The sequence below is a fragment of the Anabrus simplex genome, chromosome 5 (genome assembly GCF_040414725.1).
Source record: "Anabrus simplex isolate iqAnaSimp1 chromosome 5, ASM4041472v1, whole genome shotgun sequence".
Classification (NCBI taxonomy): domain Eukaryota; kingdom Metazoa; phylum Arthropoda; class Insecta; order Orthoptera; family Tettigoniidae; genus Anabrus; species Anabrus simplex.
This window is the reverse complement of record NC_090269.1, coordinates 117659012-117676539: the sequence shown is the minus strand read 5'-3', so window position 1 is coordinate 117676539 and position 17528 is coordinate 117659012. Positions and strand designations below refer to the sequence as shown.

General features: G+C 37.5%; 1 protein-coding gene across 2 annotated transcripts in view; it reads right to left on the bottom strand.

The window, feature by feature from the left end:
* Window positions 1-6347: 6347 nt before the first annotated feature.
* Gcat (Glycine C-acetyltransferase) overlaps window positions 6348-17528 on the bottom strand; it is a 58445-nt gene continuing 47264 nt past the window's right edge. For both annotated transcript variants that reach the window (XM_067148312.2, XM_068227742.1), the window contains one exon: window positions 6348-6954. In XM_067148312.2, coding sequence (XP_067004413.1) covers window positions 6797-6954 — 158 coding nt within the window. In that variant the 3' untranslated portion in view covers window positions 6348-6796. The remainder of the gene's footprint in view (window positions 6955-17528) is intronic.

The window sequence follows — 17528 nt, the reverse complement described above, 5'->3', positions numbered from 1 at the left end:
CAGATTCTTGGCAGAAAGAGGAATTTTTAAAGCTCTGTATATTAAACTATAGAATGATTCCTGTGTATGAGTATTGGGGCATAAAGAGGAATTTTTAATGGTTATAGGAGAATGTGTAGATTTTCTGAAAATTCAAAATTTGAAAGTATTATTAATGCATGTAACCATTATGTCAAGAAAATTCAAGGATTCCTTGATCTCATCCTCCTTAGTGAACTTTATATTGGGATCAATTTTGTTTAAAGAATCCAGGATCTCATTACTGTTGGTGACGTTTTTGTCGATAACTACAAAAGTGTTGGTTATTTTGATCCACCTTTTCAATACAAATCAAAATAACCAACAAATTGTTAGTATATCATAGCATAGTTCAATACGGGTCTAATAATGAGATTAGTTACATGTAACTACAAAAGTATCGTCCACGTATTGGAGCCATAAGCATATACCTTTTATTTGTGTTATGATTTTCGTTTGCTCCACTGAATCCATATAAATGTCGGCTAGGATTCCGGATAATGGATCCCCCATAGCTAAGCCAATTTGCTGGTGAAACTTTCCATTAAAATAGAAATAGTTGTTATTTAATACAAAATTTAGAATCTTCGTAAACGCTTCAATTTTCAGCCTACTAAGATCACCATGTTTTATGAAATTTTCATTGATGATCTTGACAGTTTCTTTGGTTGGTATACTTGGATACATGTTTACGATATTGTAGGAGCACATTATATGGTTGGGTTGTAAATTAAATATGTTTAATATATCACAAAAATTAATTGAATTCTTTAGGAGTTGTTTGTTATTGAAAACATAATGTTTTTAAAAAAACATGGAGGAATTTTGAAATTTTATAGGTTAGACTGTTTCTACAGTTGTTGACCAGGCGTATTGGTGTGCCTTTCTTGTGGATTTTAAGCAGAACTCTGGCAGTCGGGATACTGGGTCCATATTAATAAGTTTCTTTTGTTCCTGTTCAGTAAAAAGAAAGGTGGAACTCTTGATTAAAGATTTTAGATTCCGTTGAATTCTTACGATTGGATCTTTGTTAACTATTGTGTATATCTTGTCTTTGAAGAATTCTTATGTTTTTTGGATATAAGTGTTCTTATCTAATAAAACTATGGACCCTCCTTTATTCGCTTTTGTAATTATGATGTTATCTTCTATTTTGGTTTTTACATTCTTGATTAAATTTGTGTGAACGGGATAAAAATTTGCCTTAAGTTCTTTAGCTAACATGGGCAATTTCTTTTTTATTTCCAATCTGATGTCATTTTGTGATTCGAAGGGGAGTTTTGAAATATTAGCTTCGACCTCAGCCACTTTAGTGATGAAATCTATTTCTTTTTGCTTGCTAGGCCAATTGTATTTTAAACCCTTATTTAGGAGATCCATCTCCTTTTCAGAGACCTGAACACTCGTTAATTACTGCAGGTGTGCTGTCAAGGGAAGAATCCGTTTTTTGTACGTCTATATTTTGTTTGGAAAACCGTATTTGAGAGTATTTTAGTTGAGTTAGTTTTTTGTCAAGCATCGCTTGCTTCCTATCCATTAAATACATTAATTTATAGTCCACATGTAGTTGAAAAGATTTCCATTCCAACAGGGCTAAAGCTTGAGCTACAATTAGATGTATTTTATAAAGTTGTAAGTTTAATTGTGCCTTCTTTTTATATAACATTTTAATTTCATTTCTTATCCAAATTACATTCACTTGGTTTAAAATTTTGTTTATACTAGGAATAGCTAAGTTTTTGTCTGTGTCAGTTTTAAAAACTTGGAGATCAATTTTAGCTTTGGACATTGTTTCATAAAAGCTGTGTCTTTGGTTAATTATGAGGGTTAGGGCAAAAATCATGGCAACTATTTTTTTTTCTTGAAGATACCAGTCCGGCTGGAAAATGTGGCATATACAGACAAAAGGACAAGGTGTTAACTACATGTATGGACAATGAATAGCACTGAAATATAGTAACACACTAATTTATTACGGTAGTATACAGGGCAATATGGCCTTCCCGGTGCAAAAGAATGACAACACAGTACACATAAAGTTGACTTGACAAACCTGGGCCTAAAGACCCTCAAAGTAGTCCCCTGCTACTGACACCACACGCTGCCAACGATGTGGGAGGTGCTGAATACCATCTGCCTCAGCATTTGTCGCACCATGTGTGAATCGGATCACCTGTTGGTGCACAGCATTAGCAATGTCCTCTCGTGTTGCAAACCACCTATCACGTAGTGGATCCTTAATCTTTCGAATGAGATCAAAGTCATAGGGTGAAATGTCGGGAGAGTATGGTGGGTGCTCCAATTCTTCCCATCCCGAACGTCGCAGTAGCTGCCCTACACACTCTGCTTTATGTGGTTTTGCATTGTAGTGCAGGATTATTGCACTGTCCACAGATCCGGACTTTTCTCCCGAATGCCACGTCGTACCTGTTGCACCAGGAAGTCCCTGTAGTACTGTGCGGTCACTGTTCTGCCATGTAGAACAAAGTGGCAAACAATGACACCCCTGACGTCATACGCGACTATCACCATCAATTTGACTAGGGAAGGATTTTGACGGACCTTCTGCCTCCTTGGTGATCCAGCATGTCGCCACTCCGCGGACTGACGTTTCAGTTCTTGTTCATATGCCCTGGCCCAAAAATTCATCAATGGCAATTATTCGAGGCAAGAATTGATCGCCGTCCTGTTGCAGCATGCATGGTGGTCGGAGCATATTGCATTGCGCACCCACCTTTGAACTTCCGTCAGTGCATGCGGTACCCACCGCGATGCAATTTTGCGCAGTTGCAGCTCATTATGCAATATTCTGTGGATGGTGCGTTTCTCGATGCCACTTACCCTCTCTAACTCCAGTAGCATCCATCGTCTGTCTTCATCCAGGAGCTGCTCGATGGCGGCACATGCCACGTCGGTCCGCACACTGACAGGTATTCCCGAATGTTGCTCATCACTGGTTGACACACGTCCTTGCTGAAACGTTCCTAACCACCATGCTACTGTACAGTATGGTAGGACATTATTCCCAAGGGCTTCCACCAATTCACTGTGACATTCCATTGCATTTCTCCCTTGGAGAACGGCTATTTTGATGTAAGCGCGCTGCTCAACACGGCTTACTTCCATCTCGCACGACACTCACCAAGTGACTGATTTCGCAGCCCTTGCTGTGCTAGTACCAGCTATCACAGTGCCATCTGTTGTTCTGCATACACACTATGCCTGCAGAACTTCCACATGACATATATACGTTTGTGATCCGTTCACATATCTATAAGAAAAAAAATAGTTGCCATGACTTTTGCCCTAATCCTCATATCTTGACTTTAAAGATTGAGGTATCTGTTTAATTTGTATTTTGCCTGGTTGACTACTAAGTTACAAGTTACAACTCTCATATTTGTTCCGTATTGAAGTTGGCCATATATCAAGAATATTACAAGAATATTTAAGAAGACCACCTAATCAGTACATACCAAGAATCTTATGGTTAAACTTTTACATAATATTATAGAGTCTTATTAGGTACATGTTTCCACCTCTATTAGGGGCATCATCAGCCTTAACTCAACCCAAAATTCATTGGTCTTGGACCTTAACAATCCTTGTAAGATATAAAGTTTACAATTCATAACCTTTTTAACATCTTAAAATTAACACACTAGCAAACATGGACAGAACAAATAATGGTTAATGGAGGGAACTAGTGATAAAATACACTTTTTTTATTAACATTTAGAACGTGATCAGTCCTAACTTATGTTGAGTGTAGAATGTCTAAAACAAAACTGGATCTTCTTCAATTTACACTACCATTATAACATCAAAAATATAAGAAAACAAGGTCCAAAAAACTGCCTTGCAGAAAACCCATCTTTTTTATTACAGGATCAGATAATACTCTAATTCTCTGAGTTTTGCTTTCTAGTAATATAACCACACTTCTATCACTCTTTTATCTAAACCAACAGCCCTCATGTTTGTCAGTAGCCTCCAATGATCTACGCTATCAAAAGCCTTGGATAGGTCAATAACTTATAGTCCATTTGGCCTCTTGAATCTAAAATATCTGCGGTATCCTACAAGTTGAGTCTTACTGGAGTAACCTTTCCTGAACCTAATCTGCCTTCTGACAATCCAGTTAGTAATTTTGCAAATGTGTGTAATATAATCAGAAATAACTATTTCCCAAAGCTTACATGCAACACATGTCAAGCTGACTGACCTGTAATTATCTGCTATATGTTTATCACCATTTCCTTTGTACACTGGGCCTATTATAATAACCATCCATTCATTTGGTACAGCTCCTCCATGCAAACAGTAATCTGATGAGTACTTAATATCCCCATTACCTTTAGTATATCTACAGAATTGTTATCAATTTCAACTGTTTTTATTTTTTGTTTGATTATCTGAACCAAAACTGTAATGATGTCTGGTGTTTCAGGTACTGGTATTGAAAGTCTTAATCAGAGAAAGAGTGAAAGATTTGTCTGTACTCTTACAGGGGGTTTCACATTAAAATGTCACACATATGATTAAAGTGCTCCAATGCAGGAGTAAAATAGTAGTGATGGGCAATGCTCTCGCTCGAGACTCTCGAGACTGACGTCGCTATCTTGAGACTCACGCGAGAATCTCGAGACCGATCCTCCTGTAGTGCAAGCTGTGCGACGTACCAGTAACTACGACTGTAAACTGGATAGTGTATCATTGGCAGTTATTGCGTGAAATAACGTTCTCATATGAAAACGTGTGAGCTAATACATTTTGTCAAAAGCCTGGAAAAGTACTGCTTGTTCAACTATGAACCCCTTAATATCATTAACGAAAGTGAAAACAGAATGTCAGTATCTTAAACTGTTCACGACTTATTTGGGGTGGGCATCTTAGCTGAATAACAATGCATAATTTGTGAATAACTGTAGATAGAATGTACACCTACTTGTATACTAGAGGCGTGCATTATTCGAACCTGAGACGGGGAAGATGTATTTTGCTACATATGCAACCCCCATTACACATGAGTGGAACGTGTAATCTAAAATGCCCGACTTTGCTTCAATTCTTTCAGCAGAGGTGATGGCAACGCTCTCGAGACCGATTCTCGTGTGCTGCGAGCTGTGCGACGTCCCAGTAACTACGAGTGTAAGCTTGTTAGTTATCATCAGCAGTTCTCTTATGGAAACGTGTGTGACGATAAATTTTGTCAAAAGCCTAGGAAAGCACTGCATGTTGAACTATGAGCTCCTTAATACCATTTACGAAAGTGAAGACAGAATGCCAGTATCTTAAACTGTTCTCGAGTTATTTTAGGTGGACTTCTTAGGTGAATAACCCGTATAATTTGTTAATAACTGTTATTAGGATGTAAACCTGCCTGGATGCCTCACAATCGTTGTTGTCAGGGAAGCTTCTTGTGATTCAGACCAGGCCGGAGGTGTTCTGTGACTATCCATCTTCATTTATATTATGTGTTTTTAAGTGTCGGATTATCCCAGAAGTATTTCTGCCGATGTACCGGCATTTTACTTCTTTTGAATAAACGGTGGGCTGTTCTATGTGGCATCTCTTCAAAATAACCGACATCCCCGTTGCGTTTCGGACATCGTCTTCAAGTTGTCGCGTACAACTATAGACAATTTCACAGTGTACCGTCATATATCAAAGTACCTAATTATGAAGAGAATACTCTATAACATTGTAAGGAATTATTTTCTTCGTCACCAAAATATCGGTAAACACAAGCAGTGGTCGTATGTTATTGAATGTGGAGTCTGATATCGATGTACACCTATCTGTCGAAAGAATTGGAACAAACTGAAGCACTTTAGATTACACATTCCATTCATGCGTAATGGTGGTTGCATACGAAGCAAGGCGCATCTTGCCTCGTCTCGAGTTCGAATAATGCACGCCTCTAGTATCCAGGTAGGTGTACCTACAGTAGCCGTCAGTTTCTGTACTTAGCCTATTCATTCGTGTACTTACCACTGCGTACAATGCCAGAATGTGTATCCTTTATAATTATGCTATACTGCGTCAAAATAGAACTCGGTAAAAATGAACGTCATAGTCGCTTGTTGACACGTATTTACGAAATGGAGAAGGCATACTCGGCACAAACAACATTCAGCTCCAACTACCTGTACAGTAGGCCTACGACACTCTGCTCGCCGCACAATGCGGGGACAACGCTCTCGAGATCTCTCGAAATTTCTCGCGAGAAATAGTGCCTGCGCTAGTCTCGAGAAATCCCGAGAAATCTCGAGACCTAGTCTCAGACTGCCCATCACTATAAAATAGATATATAAATAAATCACACGTATGAGATATTCAATATTTTATTACCTGAGAATGCATGGAGATGTAAACAGTATTAAAACATATGTGGTATGTAACAAAAGAATGTAATAATAAAATATAAAAAATATATAGTCAGTATACTTTAAAATATGTACAATAGGTTATTCCACAGTTATGAGTAATTATAAATCCGTTAAAAAAAATTCTCTTACCTATTAAAATGACTCCTTTCTCACATTTTTCAAAAATAAGGCATTTTAATAGGTAGGTTAAAACTGAATTATAGAAAGTCTGATGTAAGGATAATCTGATCCCAAGAATATAATGGCAGGTTCTGAGGATTAGATATACATTCACCTTGACTGGAACTTCAAGTGTCAAAAAATATAATATTGTTAGTGTTGAACTCTGTATGTTGTGATATTTTAACACACTGTACCAAACCCTGAGAAGGTCTTTTTTTTTTTTCCTATGAGATAACACTCAATTTTTTACCAATCTCAACAAATGCAGCAACTGCTCGATCAATCTCTTCATTGGTATGTGCTGCTGATATCTGTACTCGAATACGCGCTTGATTTTTTGGAACCACAGGATAGCTGAATCCAATTACATATATTCCTCTACCTGCAACAAGACATCCAAATTGTTAACATTAACTTTCGGTGTGTAGGGGGCTTTGATTCATAGTGAACTGGGTTCAATTCCCAGTTGGGCCAGGGATTTAAACTTCGTCTGGTAATTCCTGTAAATCAGGGACTGGGTATTTGTGTTCATTTTCATTCAACACAACACACTACAAACTACCAGAGAAACACACAGTAGTATGGGGTTGGTATCAGGAAAGCCATCTGGCCTTAAAACTAGGCTTAATCCACATTTAGTGCTGATCCTAAGTACAGTAGTTGGGAAAAGGCCAGGAAGAAGAAGAAGAAGAAGAAGAAGAAGAAGAAGAAGAAGAAGAAGAATACTTGGGATATGAAGGGATTTATTTGAATATACTACAGGTGTGCCTTTGTGTGTGAAAATACGGTATTAACAGGTTTTCATAATGTAATGTTTTCTTAATTTATTAAGATGATGGTGGTGGTGATTATTGTTCTAAGAGGAAGTACAACTAGGCAACCAGCCATTCTTTTCTACAAGTTAATATTTTAAATTTTTTTTTTTTTTTTTTTTTTTTTTTTTTTTTTTTTTTTTTTTTTTTTTTTTTTTTTTTTACAAGTTGCTTTTCGTCGCACTGACACAGATAGGTTTTATGGCAACGATGGAACAGGAAAGGGTAGGAGTGGGAAGGAAGCGGCCGGGGCCTTAATTAAGGTACAGCCGCAGCATTTGGCTGGTGTGTAAATGGGAAACCAGTTTTAAAAAAATAAATTTTGTGTTTTAACAGAGTGAGAAAACTTACAAGGTTACATTCACTTAATTCTCTCACTTTTCTTGGTAAAAAATATAGACCAAAAATTCAAGTATGGTATGAAAGTTATTTAGGAATTCTAATTTTTTAATGTATTTCCTCCATCTACATAGTCCTTTACTTGAGGACACTGAACATTTATGAGCAAATATTTTCCTTGAGGGCAACTTATATTTTCATTCATCAGCTATTAAGAAATCAGAAAAATGTGAACTGTCCCTTCACATCAGTACTGAAATTGCTGAAGATTTAGAATGATCTGAAAAAGTTTTCTTTAATCGGAAAAGCCTGAATACTACACTGTATTTTCTCCCAGAAGACTTGAAATCTCTATAAACTGAAAACTTCTCTGTTATTTCACTCAGATCTCCTGTCCTTGCTCTGTCCAGAGTTATTCTTGCCCAGTTTATATATCTGACAGTAGTTTTGACATCATTCCATCAAGGTTTTCTTTCTTACTCAGTTATCCTCACCATCTTCATTTGCAGACCTGTTATTTTCTTGGTAATGACCTGAGAATGTGTTCTCTGAGATCTTCTCTCACTCTTGGTTAGTAGAATTGCTAACATTTAATTTTTTGTATTTTTTGTTATGGACTACCCGTGCTTCGCTACGGTATTATACTGAAATTTATAATTGAATGCTTATTGTTTTATATATAATCAGCCGAAATTCGTGATCCAACTGGTTTTCTGAGAGAATCCGCCAAATTTCGCGATCTGACCCATTTTCTAATAGATTACGGCAAGTTTCCTCCCATTTTTCAATCTTTCTTTCCAGGAATCGATTTTGTACTTCCCGGGCTAGGTCCAGGTATTCCACCCGGTCAGTTGGGTCCCTAAATCTTTGCCATCTTTTCCTATAAGCATTTTTAATATGGATCAAATCCTTGAAGAGATCCGGCGTGGTTTCGTCTTGGGTGCCTTGGCGGTACTGAACCCGCGGCCGGACTGCATTCTTAGTCATTACCTGTCCAGGACCCGTTTCCAGCGTGGTCCGCACATTTGGCAACGGTCCAGATCATTATTATTATGATTATTATTATTATTATTATTATTATTATTATTATTATTATTATTATTATTATTATTATTATTATTATAGATGTTCTGGACCCCATAGCAAGATGCAAGACCGCTACTTGGCGGTAAATTACATCTGCTGCCATTGTCATTGTTAACATTGTGACCAGCACCATTGTCGCGCGTAGGCAAGTGTGCGGGATTTCTGGCGATACGAATGACATACTTCCGTGTATTATTGACCTTATTATAGAGGTGAACAATTTGACGGTCAATCTCATTCCTATCGTTTATTTCAAAGTTGTTTAAATTTTTATTTATATGCCAGGAGAATCTACTGTAATCTAAGAACGTTCTCCGAAGAAAAAGATGGCTCTTGAAAACGAACCCAGGAAAGATTAAAAATGATCGGTTTATGATCAGAATAAGTACATCGAAAATCTACAGCCTGTTTCCAGTCATTTGACAGGGTCAGGAATGGAATGAATAAAGCCCTCATCTAGCGGCGACAATTAGAATTGTGCCAGCTGCCGAAGCCTGTCGCACTCCTCTGGGGCAATGGATAATGAATGAAAAATGAAATGAAATGATATTGGACAGTGTGCTGGAATGAATGATGACAGGAAAAACCGGAGTATCCGAAAAATCTGTCTCGCCTCCGTTTTGTCCAGCACGAATGTCACGTGGAGTAACCGGGATTTGAACCATGGAACCGAGCTGTGAGAGGCCGGCGCGCTGCCACCTGAGCAACGGAGGCTCCTTATAAGTACATTATGAACAGTAAAATCAACTGGACTCACCTCCATTTACACCCCACCGCAGTCAAGTTTATTTACCCCCCCCCCCCCCCGACACACAAAAAAATTAAAAGAAGGCATGTTTATTTATGTTTAAAGGAGATTCCAAACACCAATGTTCACGTCTATTACCTTCAGCTTTGGGATACAAGTATCCCCATAAAATTAATTCACTTTATTTCACTCCTTTTCACACTCCTCCCCCCCCCTCCCCCGCCCAAGTGCATTTACCGGCAAAAAACTTGTTTCTTTAATAGTAAAGGATCTTCTAAATACCAATTATCATGACTCTAACTTACTTCAGTTTTTGATTTCTGTGTCCTCATGAAAGGAATTCAACTCCATTTTACTCCCGCCCCCAAGATGATTTCCGCCCCAAAACGCGTTTTTCTTTGTTTTTAAAGGAGATACAAATACCAATTTTCACATCTGTAACAACTTTAGTTTTTATTAGATGAAAGTATTCTCATACAATTAAGTCAATTAATTTTTCAATTCTTTCACCTCCCCCCCCACTTCATTGGATTTTCTGAGAATACGTATTTCTTTACTTTTAAAGCAGATTCCAAATACTAAATTTCACGTCTGTAACATCTTCATTCTTGAGATATCAGTAGCCTAAATAAAATAATTCAACACCATTTTCAGACACTTTTACCCCCACCCCCCTTTCCACCCAAGTGGTATTTCGGAAAACTAAAAATACACGTTTCTTGATTTTTAATAGAGATTAAAAAAATACCATTTTTCACTTCTGTAACATGTTAAGTTTTTTGAGATATACTGTACAAATTCTCATTTTAAAATTTCACCCCCTTTTTAGTTCTCCTTAAGTGGAGTTTCCAAAAACAAATCACCTATGTTTCTTTACATTTACAGGAGATTCCAAATACCACTTTTTACGTCTGTAACATTTTACGGTTCTCAGGTATTCTGTAGATATAATCTTTCAAAAAATTCACCCCAATTTGTCACTCCTGTTTAACCGCCATTAATTAGATTTTCCAAAAAAAAAAAAAAAACACGTGTTTCTTTATTTTTAAAGAAGATCCCATATACAAATTTTCAGTTCTGTAATATCTTCAGTTTCTGAGATATATGTATCCTCATTAAAGGCATTCAACCCATTATTCACCCTTTTACACCCCTCCTATTGGGATTTACAGAACACAAAAAAATACGTGTTCCTTTATTTTAAAAGGAAATTCTAAATATCAATTTTTACATGTGCAGACTTTTAAAGTTTTGAGATACAGATACAGACATTTTAAAAATTCACCCCCTTTTCACCCCCATTAATTGGATTTTCCAAAAACAAAAAAATACATATTTCTTTATTTTTAAAGGAGATCCCAAACACCAATTTTCAGGTCTGTAATATCTTCAGTTTCTGAGATATATGTATCCTCATTAAAGGCATTCAACCCGTTTTTCACACCTTTTCATCCCTCCTATTGGGATTTTCCGAAAACAAAAAATACATGTTTCTTTATTTTTAATGAAGATATTAAATACCAATTTTTACATCTGTAAACTTTCAAAATTTTGAGATATAGATACACTCATTTTAAAAATTCACCCCCCTTTTCACCCTCCCATGAATTGGATTTTCCGAAAACAAAAAAATACGTGTTTCTTTATTTTTAAAAGAGATCAAAAGTACAAATTTTCAGGTCTGTAATATGTTCAGTTTCTGAGATATCAGTACCGGTATCCTGATTAAAGGCATTCAACCCCTGTTTCACCCTTTTTCACTCCTCCTATTGGGATTTTCTGAAAACAAAAAAAAAAGTATTTCCTTATTTTTAAATAAGATTCTAAATGCCAATTTTTACATCTGTAAGCTTTTAAAGTTTTGAGATATAGATACACTCATTTTAAAATTTCACCCCCCATTTTCACCCCCTTAGCGACGGAATATCCAAAAATCCTCTCTTAGCGAGCACCTACATGTTAATATGAATGTATCCCCAAAATTTCATTTCTATATGTCCAGTAGTTTTGGCTTGGCGATGATGAATCAGTCAGGACAAGTTACTTTATATATATAGATGATCTTCCATAATTCTTGATCTGTTAATATGTAGTTCAATCACTGTTTCATTTTTACCATTCCAACTATATCTGGCAAAAAATCACTTCTCAACTAAGTGTTACCTACAACAAGGTTACATCCTATACAGAATCCAAAAAGATGTTCACCATCTGAATTTCTGTCACCTATCCCATGAGAACCTAATATATGCCATGAGGACCTAATATATGTCACGAGGACCTAATGTAGATTCAATATAGATTCATATCCCTCTTCTGTGGATCAATTTTTTTTTCTTCTTCTTCTTATTACAAAGGTTGGTGATCCAATTGATCATAACAATTCACGAAACAGCAGCTCGAAACATTTCAATAGAAGTTTGTTCATACTAGCGGTGTAAGTCTTTAAGCCAGGAATTTCTCCATCTCCCCACAGATCACTATCCTTCAATTTTCCCCTTGACGAGCTGCAGAAGTTATCGTTCACCTCTCATGACGTGCCCAAGGTACCTGAGTTTCTGCTCCTCAGTGGTTGTTAGAAGCTCTTTTTAACAAGTTGAGGACTTCCTCATTGGCCTTCCTTCCTACCCGGGATATTTAAAGCATTCTTTTGTACAAGTACCTCTTGAAAGCTTCAATCTGCCTCTCCAGCAAAGGGTTGAGCATCCAGCCTTCAAAACCATACACAAAGGCAGAGAAAACATAGCATCACAACATCCGAACTCTGAACTGAAGGTTGAGATCTTTACTGGTGAATAGGGTCCTCATACTGTTGACAAAGTTTTGGCTTGCCCGATCCTGGATAAGATTTCCTTCCTGAGATCACAATGCTCATTCACTATACTCCTAGGATTGCATATGGGCATTAAAATCTCCTGTTACTATAAGCTTTTCAAATCCATATGCCCTTCCATGTTATTCATGAATTCATCTTTCTTCTTGTGTATCCCAGTTGTGGAGCATAAAGTTGGACCATACAACGTTTATTTCCATTCCATTTTATTATTTCATTATTCTTCCTCTGACAAACTCAATCTGACTATCAACATTTGTGTCTTACTGGAGTATAAATCCCACTTTGTTATTTTCTTCTTTTTTTTTTTTTTTTCTAAAATATTTTCAAACCAGTATGGTATGTAGTCTAGTTGGAGATTTCTAATTCCAGTTTACTTCCACTTTGTTTCACTCATTTCCATGACAAGAATTTTCCTCTATTCCATTCATCCATCAGCTCTTCAGTTTTTCTTGTCAATGTCAGAACATTCAAAGTTCCATTCTTGCTAAAGGGTCTTGTTTAAGTTTTCACAGTTGGTGTATCTTCAGGTAACAATCTGTCACTTTGTCTTTGTCTTGAATTCTTTGCTCCAAGTCTTGTTACTATTTTGAAAGCATGATCATATCTACCATTGGCCAGCTATGCCTACATAGTAGCATCACCGGAACCATTAGCCATAATTTTTCAGAGTTAGTGTAAGCCCTTGGCAGCTACCATAGCAGTCCTGAACACATGCGGTCCCTACTGTACTTCACTCCTACAGGTAATGTCATACATCATGCCACTGCCCATTTCTCGCTACATGAATGAGTGGCTGGACTTGTGTGAACTTCTGTACTGTAAAACTCTTTCCTATTAATAGTTTAATTTCCTCATCAGTAAGAATAAGGTGACGCATGGTCAGTGTGACAAATCCTCTTGGTCATTATTCTTGCTTTTCTAGACCATGGTCACCATCTCAGTCAGATAGCTCCTCAATTGTAATAACTTAGGCTGAGTGCACCTCGAACCAATCCTCAGGTTCAGGTAAAAATCCCAGGAGCTCCCTGGATTAGGCCGACAGATGAATTAGTAGTAGTAGTAGCAGTCTGTATTTTTGCAAAACAAATGGTTATTCTTCAGCAACAACGACTATTTTGCATCCTGTATTAAATCTTGGCTTTTTAGCAATGCACTCTCCAAATCTTTAGTGAATATTAAATAGGGCTCTCGTGAATCATTTTTACCCTTTTGGAGCCATGCAGTAGTGCGAGCACCAGCCCTTTAAATTGATAAAGCCGATCAGGTCGGCCTTTAAAAATCCAGTTCGAAACTACCACCACCGATTACACCATCCAGCATAAAATTCTATGATATACATAATTTCATGGCAACCTATACTTACGTACATACTTTTGTGACAAGAGGCTACAAGTTATCCTGTGCCTGACCTTGCTTTGGCAACTGTAAGCTTTCTTCTCCTGGTTCTAGCTTCCACAAAATTAGTTTCCTGTGTTTAGAAATACTGCTAACTGGTCAGTAAGGGATTGATCCTTGCAGTGAGTTGCGAATGGTTCATGCGATATTTTTTCAGCAGGTGTTGATGACAATAAATTAATGAAATGTTTGGAACAGCACCAAGTTAACGCAGAAGATTTGTTATCGCATAGCAAGAGTGAATTTAGTTCAGAGATTAGTGACAAAATTAGAACAGATACTTCCCCCTGGTTCACTGCAGCTAAAGAAGTAAATTTATTTGTTTATAAAGGCACTGGAGCTACCGTGAATGTGGTGGTAGATGAAAGTAGTGATGTCGAAGATGATAATGTATATGGAGAACATTTAAAGGAAATTTCTCCCAATGAACCTGACAACATTCTTCAGCCTCCTGTCTACATCATGGAACTTCATGGACCTAAACATGCCCATCCATCTGATTCTCCACTCATATCATACTTCAGTTTATTTTTTACTTTTCCTCTTCTTCTTGTTTCCAAATTTGGCTGCCTATGGACCGCATTGAACATAAGTCTTCTTCTTCTGCTTCTTTTTCTTCTCCCAGAACCTATTCATCCTTTCACTTCTAATCTTCCTTCCTTTCTTAGATATGACCAATTTGGGTCTACATTTTGGTGGTTTCTCCTGGAATGCTTCGATGCTGTCTACTCGGCTTCTACTTTATTTTCTACCGGGCGAGTTGGCCGTGCAGTTAGGTGCGCGCATCCTGGAGATAGTGGGTTCAAATCCCACTGTTGGCAGCCCTGAAGATGGTTTTCCATGGTTTCCCATTTTCACACCAGGCAAATGCTGGGGCTGTACCTTAATTAAGGCCACAGCCGCTTCCTTCCCATTCCTAGGCCTTTCCCATCCCATCGTTGCCATAAGACCTATCTGTGTCGGTGCGATGTAAAGCAAAATAGCAAATAAATAAAAAACTATCTTGTTGTGAATCATATCCATTGTAAGCCACTTTCTATTGCATCTCTTTTTACCTCTTCGACTCATTTCGTCGCAACTTTCAGTCCAGTGATGTACTTGAATATTTTCTTAGTTAGCCGTTTCTCATCCATTCTTTTTAGATGCCTATAAAATTTTAACCTTTGCTTTCAGATGGTGACAGTGATTTTTTCAGTGTATTTATAGAGATCATAATTTTTTCTATTCCTCCACTCCCCTAAAATTCTCCTTAAGATTCTCCTCTCCTTTTTTCGAGTTCTTGAAGCTCACCCTTTTTATTCATTGTCAGGCTCTCTGAAACGTAGAGACCCTCTGGCTTTACCACTGTGCTGTAGTACCTAAGTTTTGCCTTGTAAGATATTGCTCTTTCCTTGTATCTGTTCTGGGTTAACCTGCAAGCTAATTCTAGTTTTCTAATTCTTGCCCATTTGCCTCTTTATACAATCCATTAAGTTCTATCCATTCTCCTAGATATTTAAATTTCTCAGTTCATTTTACAGTCCCATGCTTCACTTCTAAGTGTCTCTCCCCTTGATCTCCATATTCCATGTATTCCATCTTCTCATATGAGACTGAGACCCGTTTTCTCAGCGATCTCATGTAGAGTACTCAGCATAATTTGGGCATTTTCTCAGTTGTGAGCCAAGAGGGCAAGATCATCTTCGAAAGTCAAACATTTAATTTTTAAGTTCTGTCCTTTCCTTGCAAAATGTATTCCCCTTATTCCTTTCACTTCCAAAGCTTTTTCCCAAGTTCTAATGATTTTTTCTAGAACAGTGTTAAAGAGAATTGTTGATAGGCAGTCCCCTTATCTGACTCCTGTTTTTATTTCAAATGGTTCAGAAATTTCACCAAAGAATTTGACTTTTGAGAAAGTTTCTGTCAGGGTTTGTTTTATTGACATTCTTGTTTTCCTGTCAATTTCAAATTCCTCTAGGACATTAAATAGAGTCTGCCTGTCAATTGAATCATATGCTTTGTTAAAATCAACAAATATTACCATGGTGTTCTGGCTTCTCAAAGCTCTTATTCTGAGAATGCTCTTCAGGTTAAATATTTGTTCTGTGCATGATCTTCCTTTTCTAAATCCATCTTGGTACTCACCAATGAGATGGTCTGTTTGTTCTTCAACTCTTCTCATTAGTACTTTTCGTCTGTTAAAACTTATAATCACAGAGACCAATGGCTATGCTGAGCAACTCCTTACATGTAAAGAACTGTCACCCAATTCCTGATCTCAGTATTGGCGACGCACTATTTTAATGAAATATGGGACTGATAAGAAAACCCACTCTTATTTCTTCCTGTAATACTGTAGACCAATTCATTAACTCTTGGTTTGGTGAAATATATTCAAGGAATAGCTTTCAATTTCTTAAAAAAAAAAATCATTTATTTGACAACCGTAAGCTTTATCCTACTGGTTCTCCAAACTATGATCTCTTTGCTCGATTCCAGTCTCCTGTAGGCCATACTAATAGACTATTTAGACATCAATATGCTCCTCACCAGCAACTATCTATAGACAAAAGTTTAGTTGAAACCAAATGCCATACACAGCTACTCCAGTATATGCCGAATAAGCACCATCACATGTGGGGGATAAAATTTGGATGTTAAGTGATGCAGTTAGTAACTATTGTGTTGGGATTTTTACGTACTGAGGAGCCAAATCCATTGGAAAAAAAATAATAATAATAATGGACTGACATGCGCTGTAGTAACAAAACTTCTGTCTCTAGGGAATTATTTTATGAAAGGTTTTCACATTTATGCAGATAATTATTTTACATCACTCCCCCTTGTTAAACATTTATATTCAATTGGAACACTTATTACCAGCACCATATGAAGAAAGAGGAAGGGACTACTAGCTGCTGTGAAAAAACTGATGATGATGACGATGATCATGCTTGTTGTTTAAAGGGGCCTAACAACTAGGTCATCGGCCCCTAATGGTACGAAATGAGATGAAATGCAATGACAGTTTAAAAGTACAAAATTCATCCACTGACCAGAATTCAAAATGTGATTATGAGGAATGAATGGATGAATATGAATTTAAAACAATCAGTGGATCCAACCCACAATGCCTCACCTTCCCAGAAACAATATTACTAACTAAGGGACTGCTTCCAAAGCACAATCCTAAATCGATGATGCTTGTTGGCTAAAGGGGTTCAATATCCAGGTCAAAGGTCCTTCATAATGGCACTTATCGCTAGTAAAGTAGAGCCATGGTATTTCTCAAGTTGCGGTACTAATCAAAGGTAGCGTAAACTCATGGTGTTCCAAACATTATGGTACTGCTCTCAAGTATTCTACGTCATGCAGGTTACGCAGACCTATGGTGTTTCTCACATAATGGTGCCACTCCTAGGTAACGCAAAACCATGGTGCACCTCACATAGGTGTACTAATCACAGGGACTCATACTATCCCATGGTGTTCCTCACATAGTGAGTACAAATCACAGGCAATGCAGACCAACAGTGTCGCTCTGGTACTAATCACAGGCAACCTCCAAACCCCTGGTGTTTCTCACATATACCGGGCAAGTTGGTCATGCGGTTAGAGGTGCACGGCTGTTAGCTTGCATCCAGGAGATAGTGGGTTCGAATCCCACTGTTGGTAGCCCTGAAGATGGTTTTCCGTGGTTTCCCATTTTCACACCAGGCAAATGCTGGGGCTGTACCTTAATTAAGGCCACGGCTGCTTCC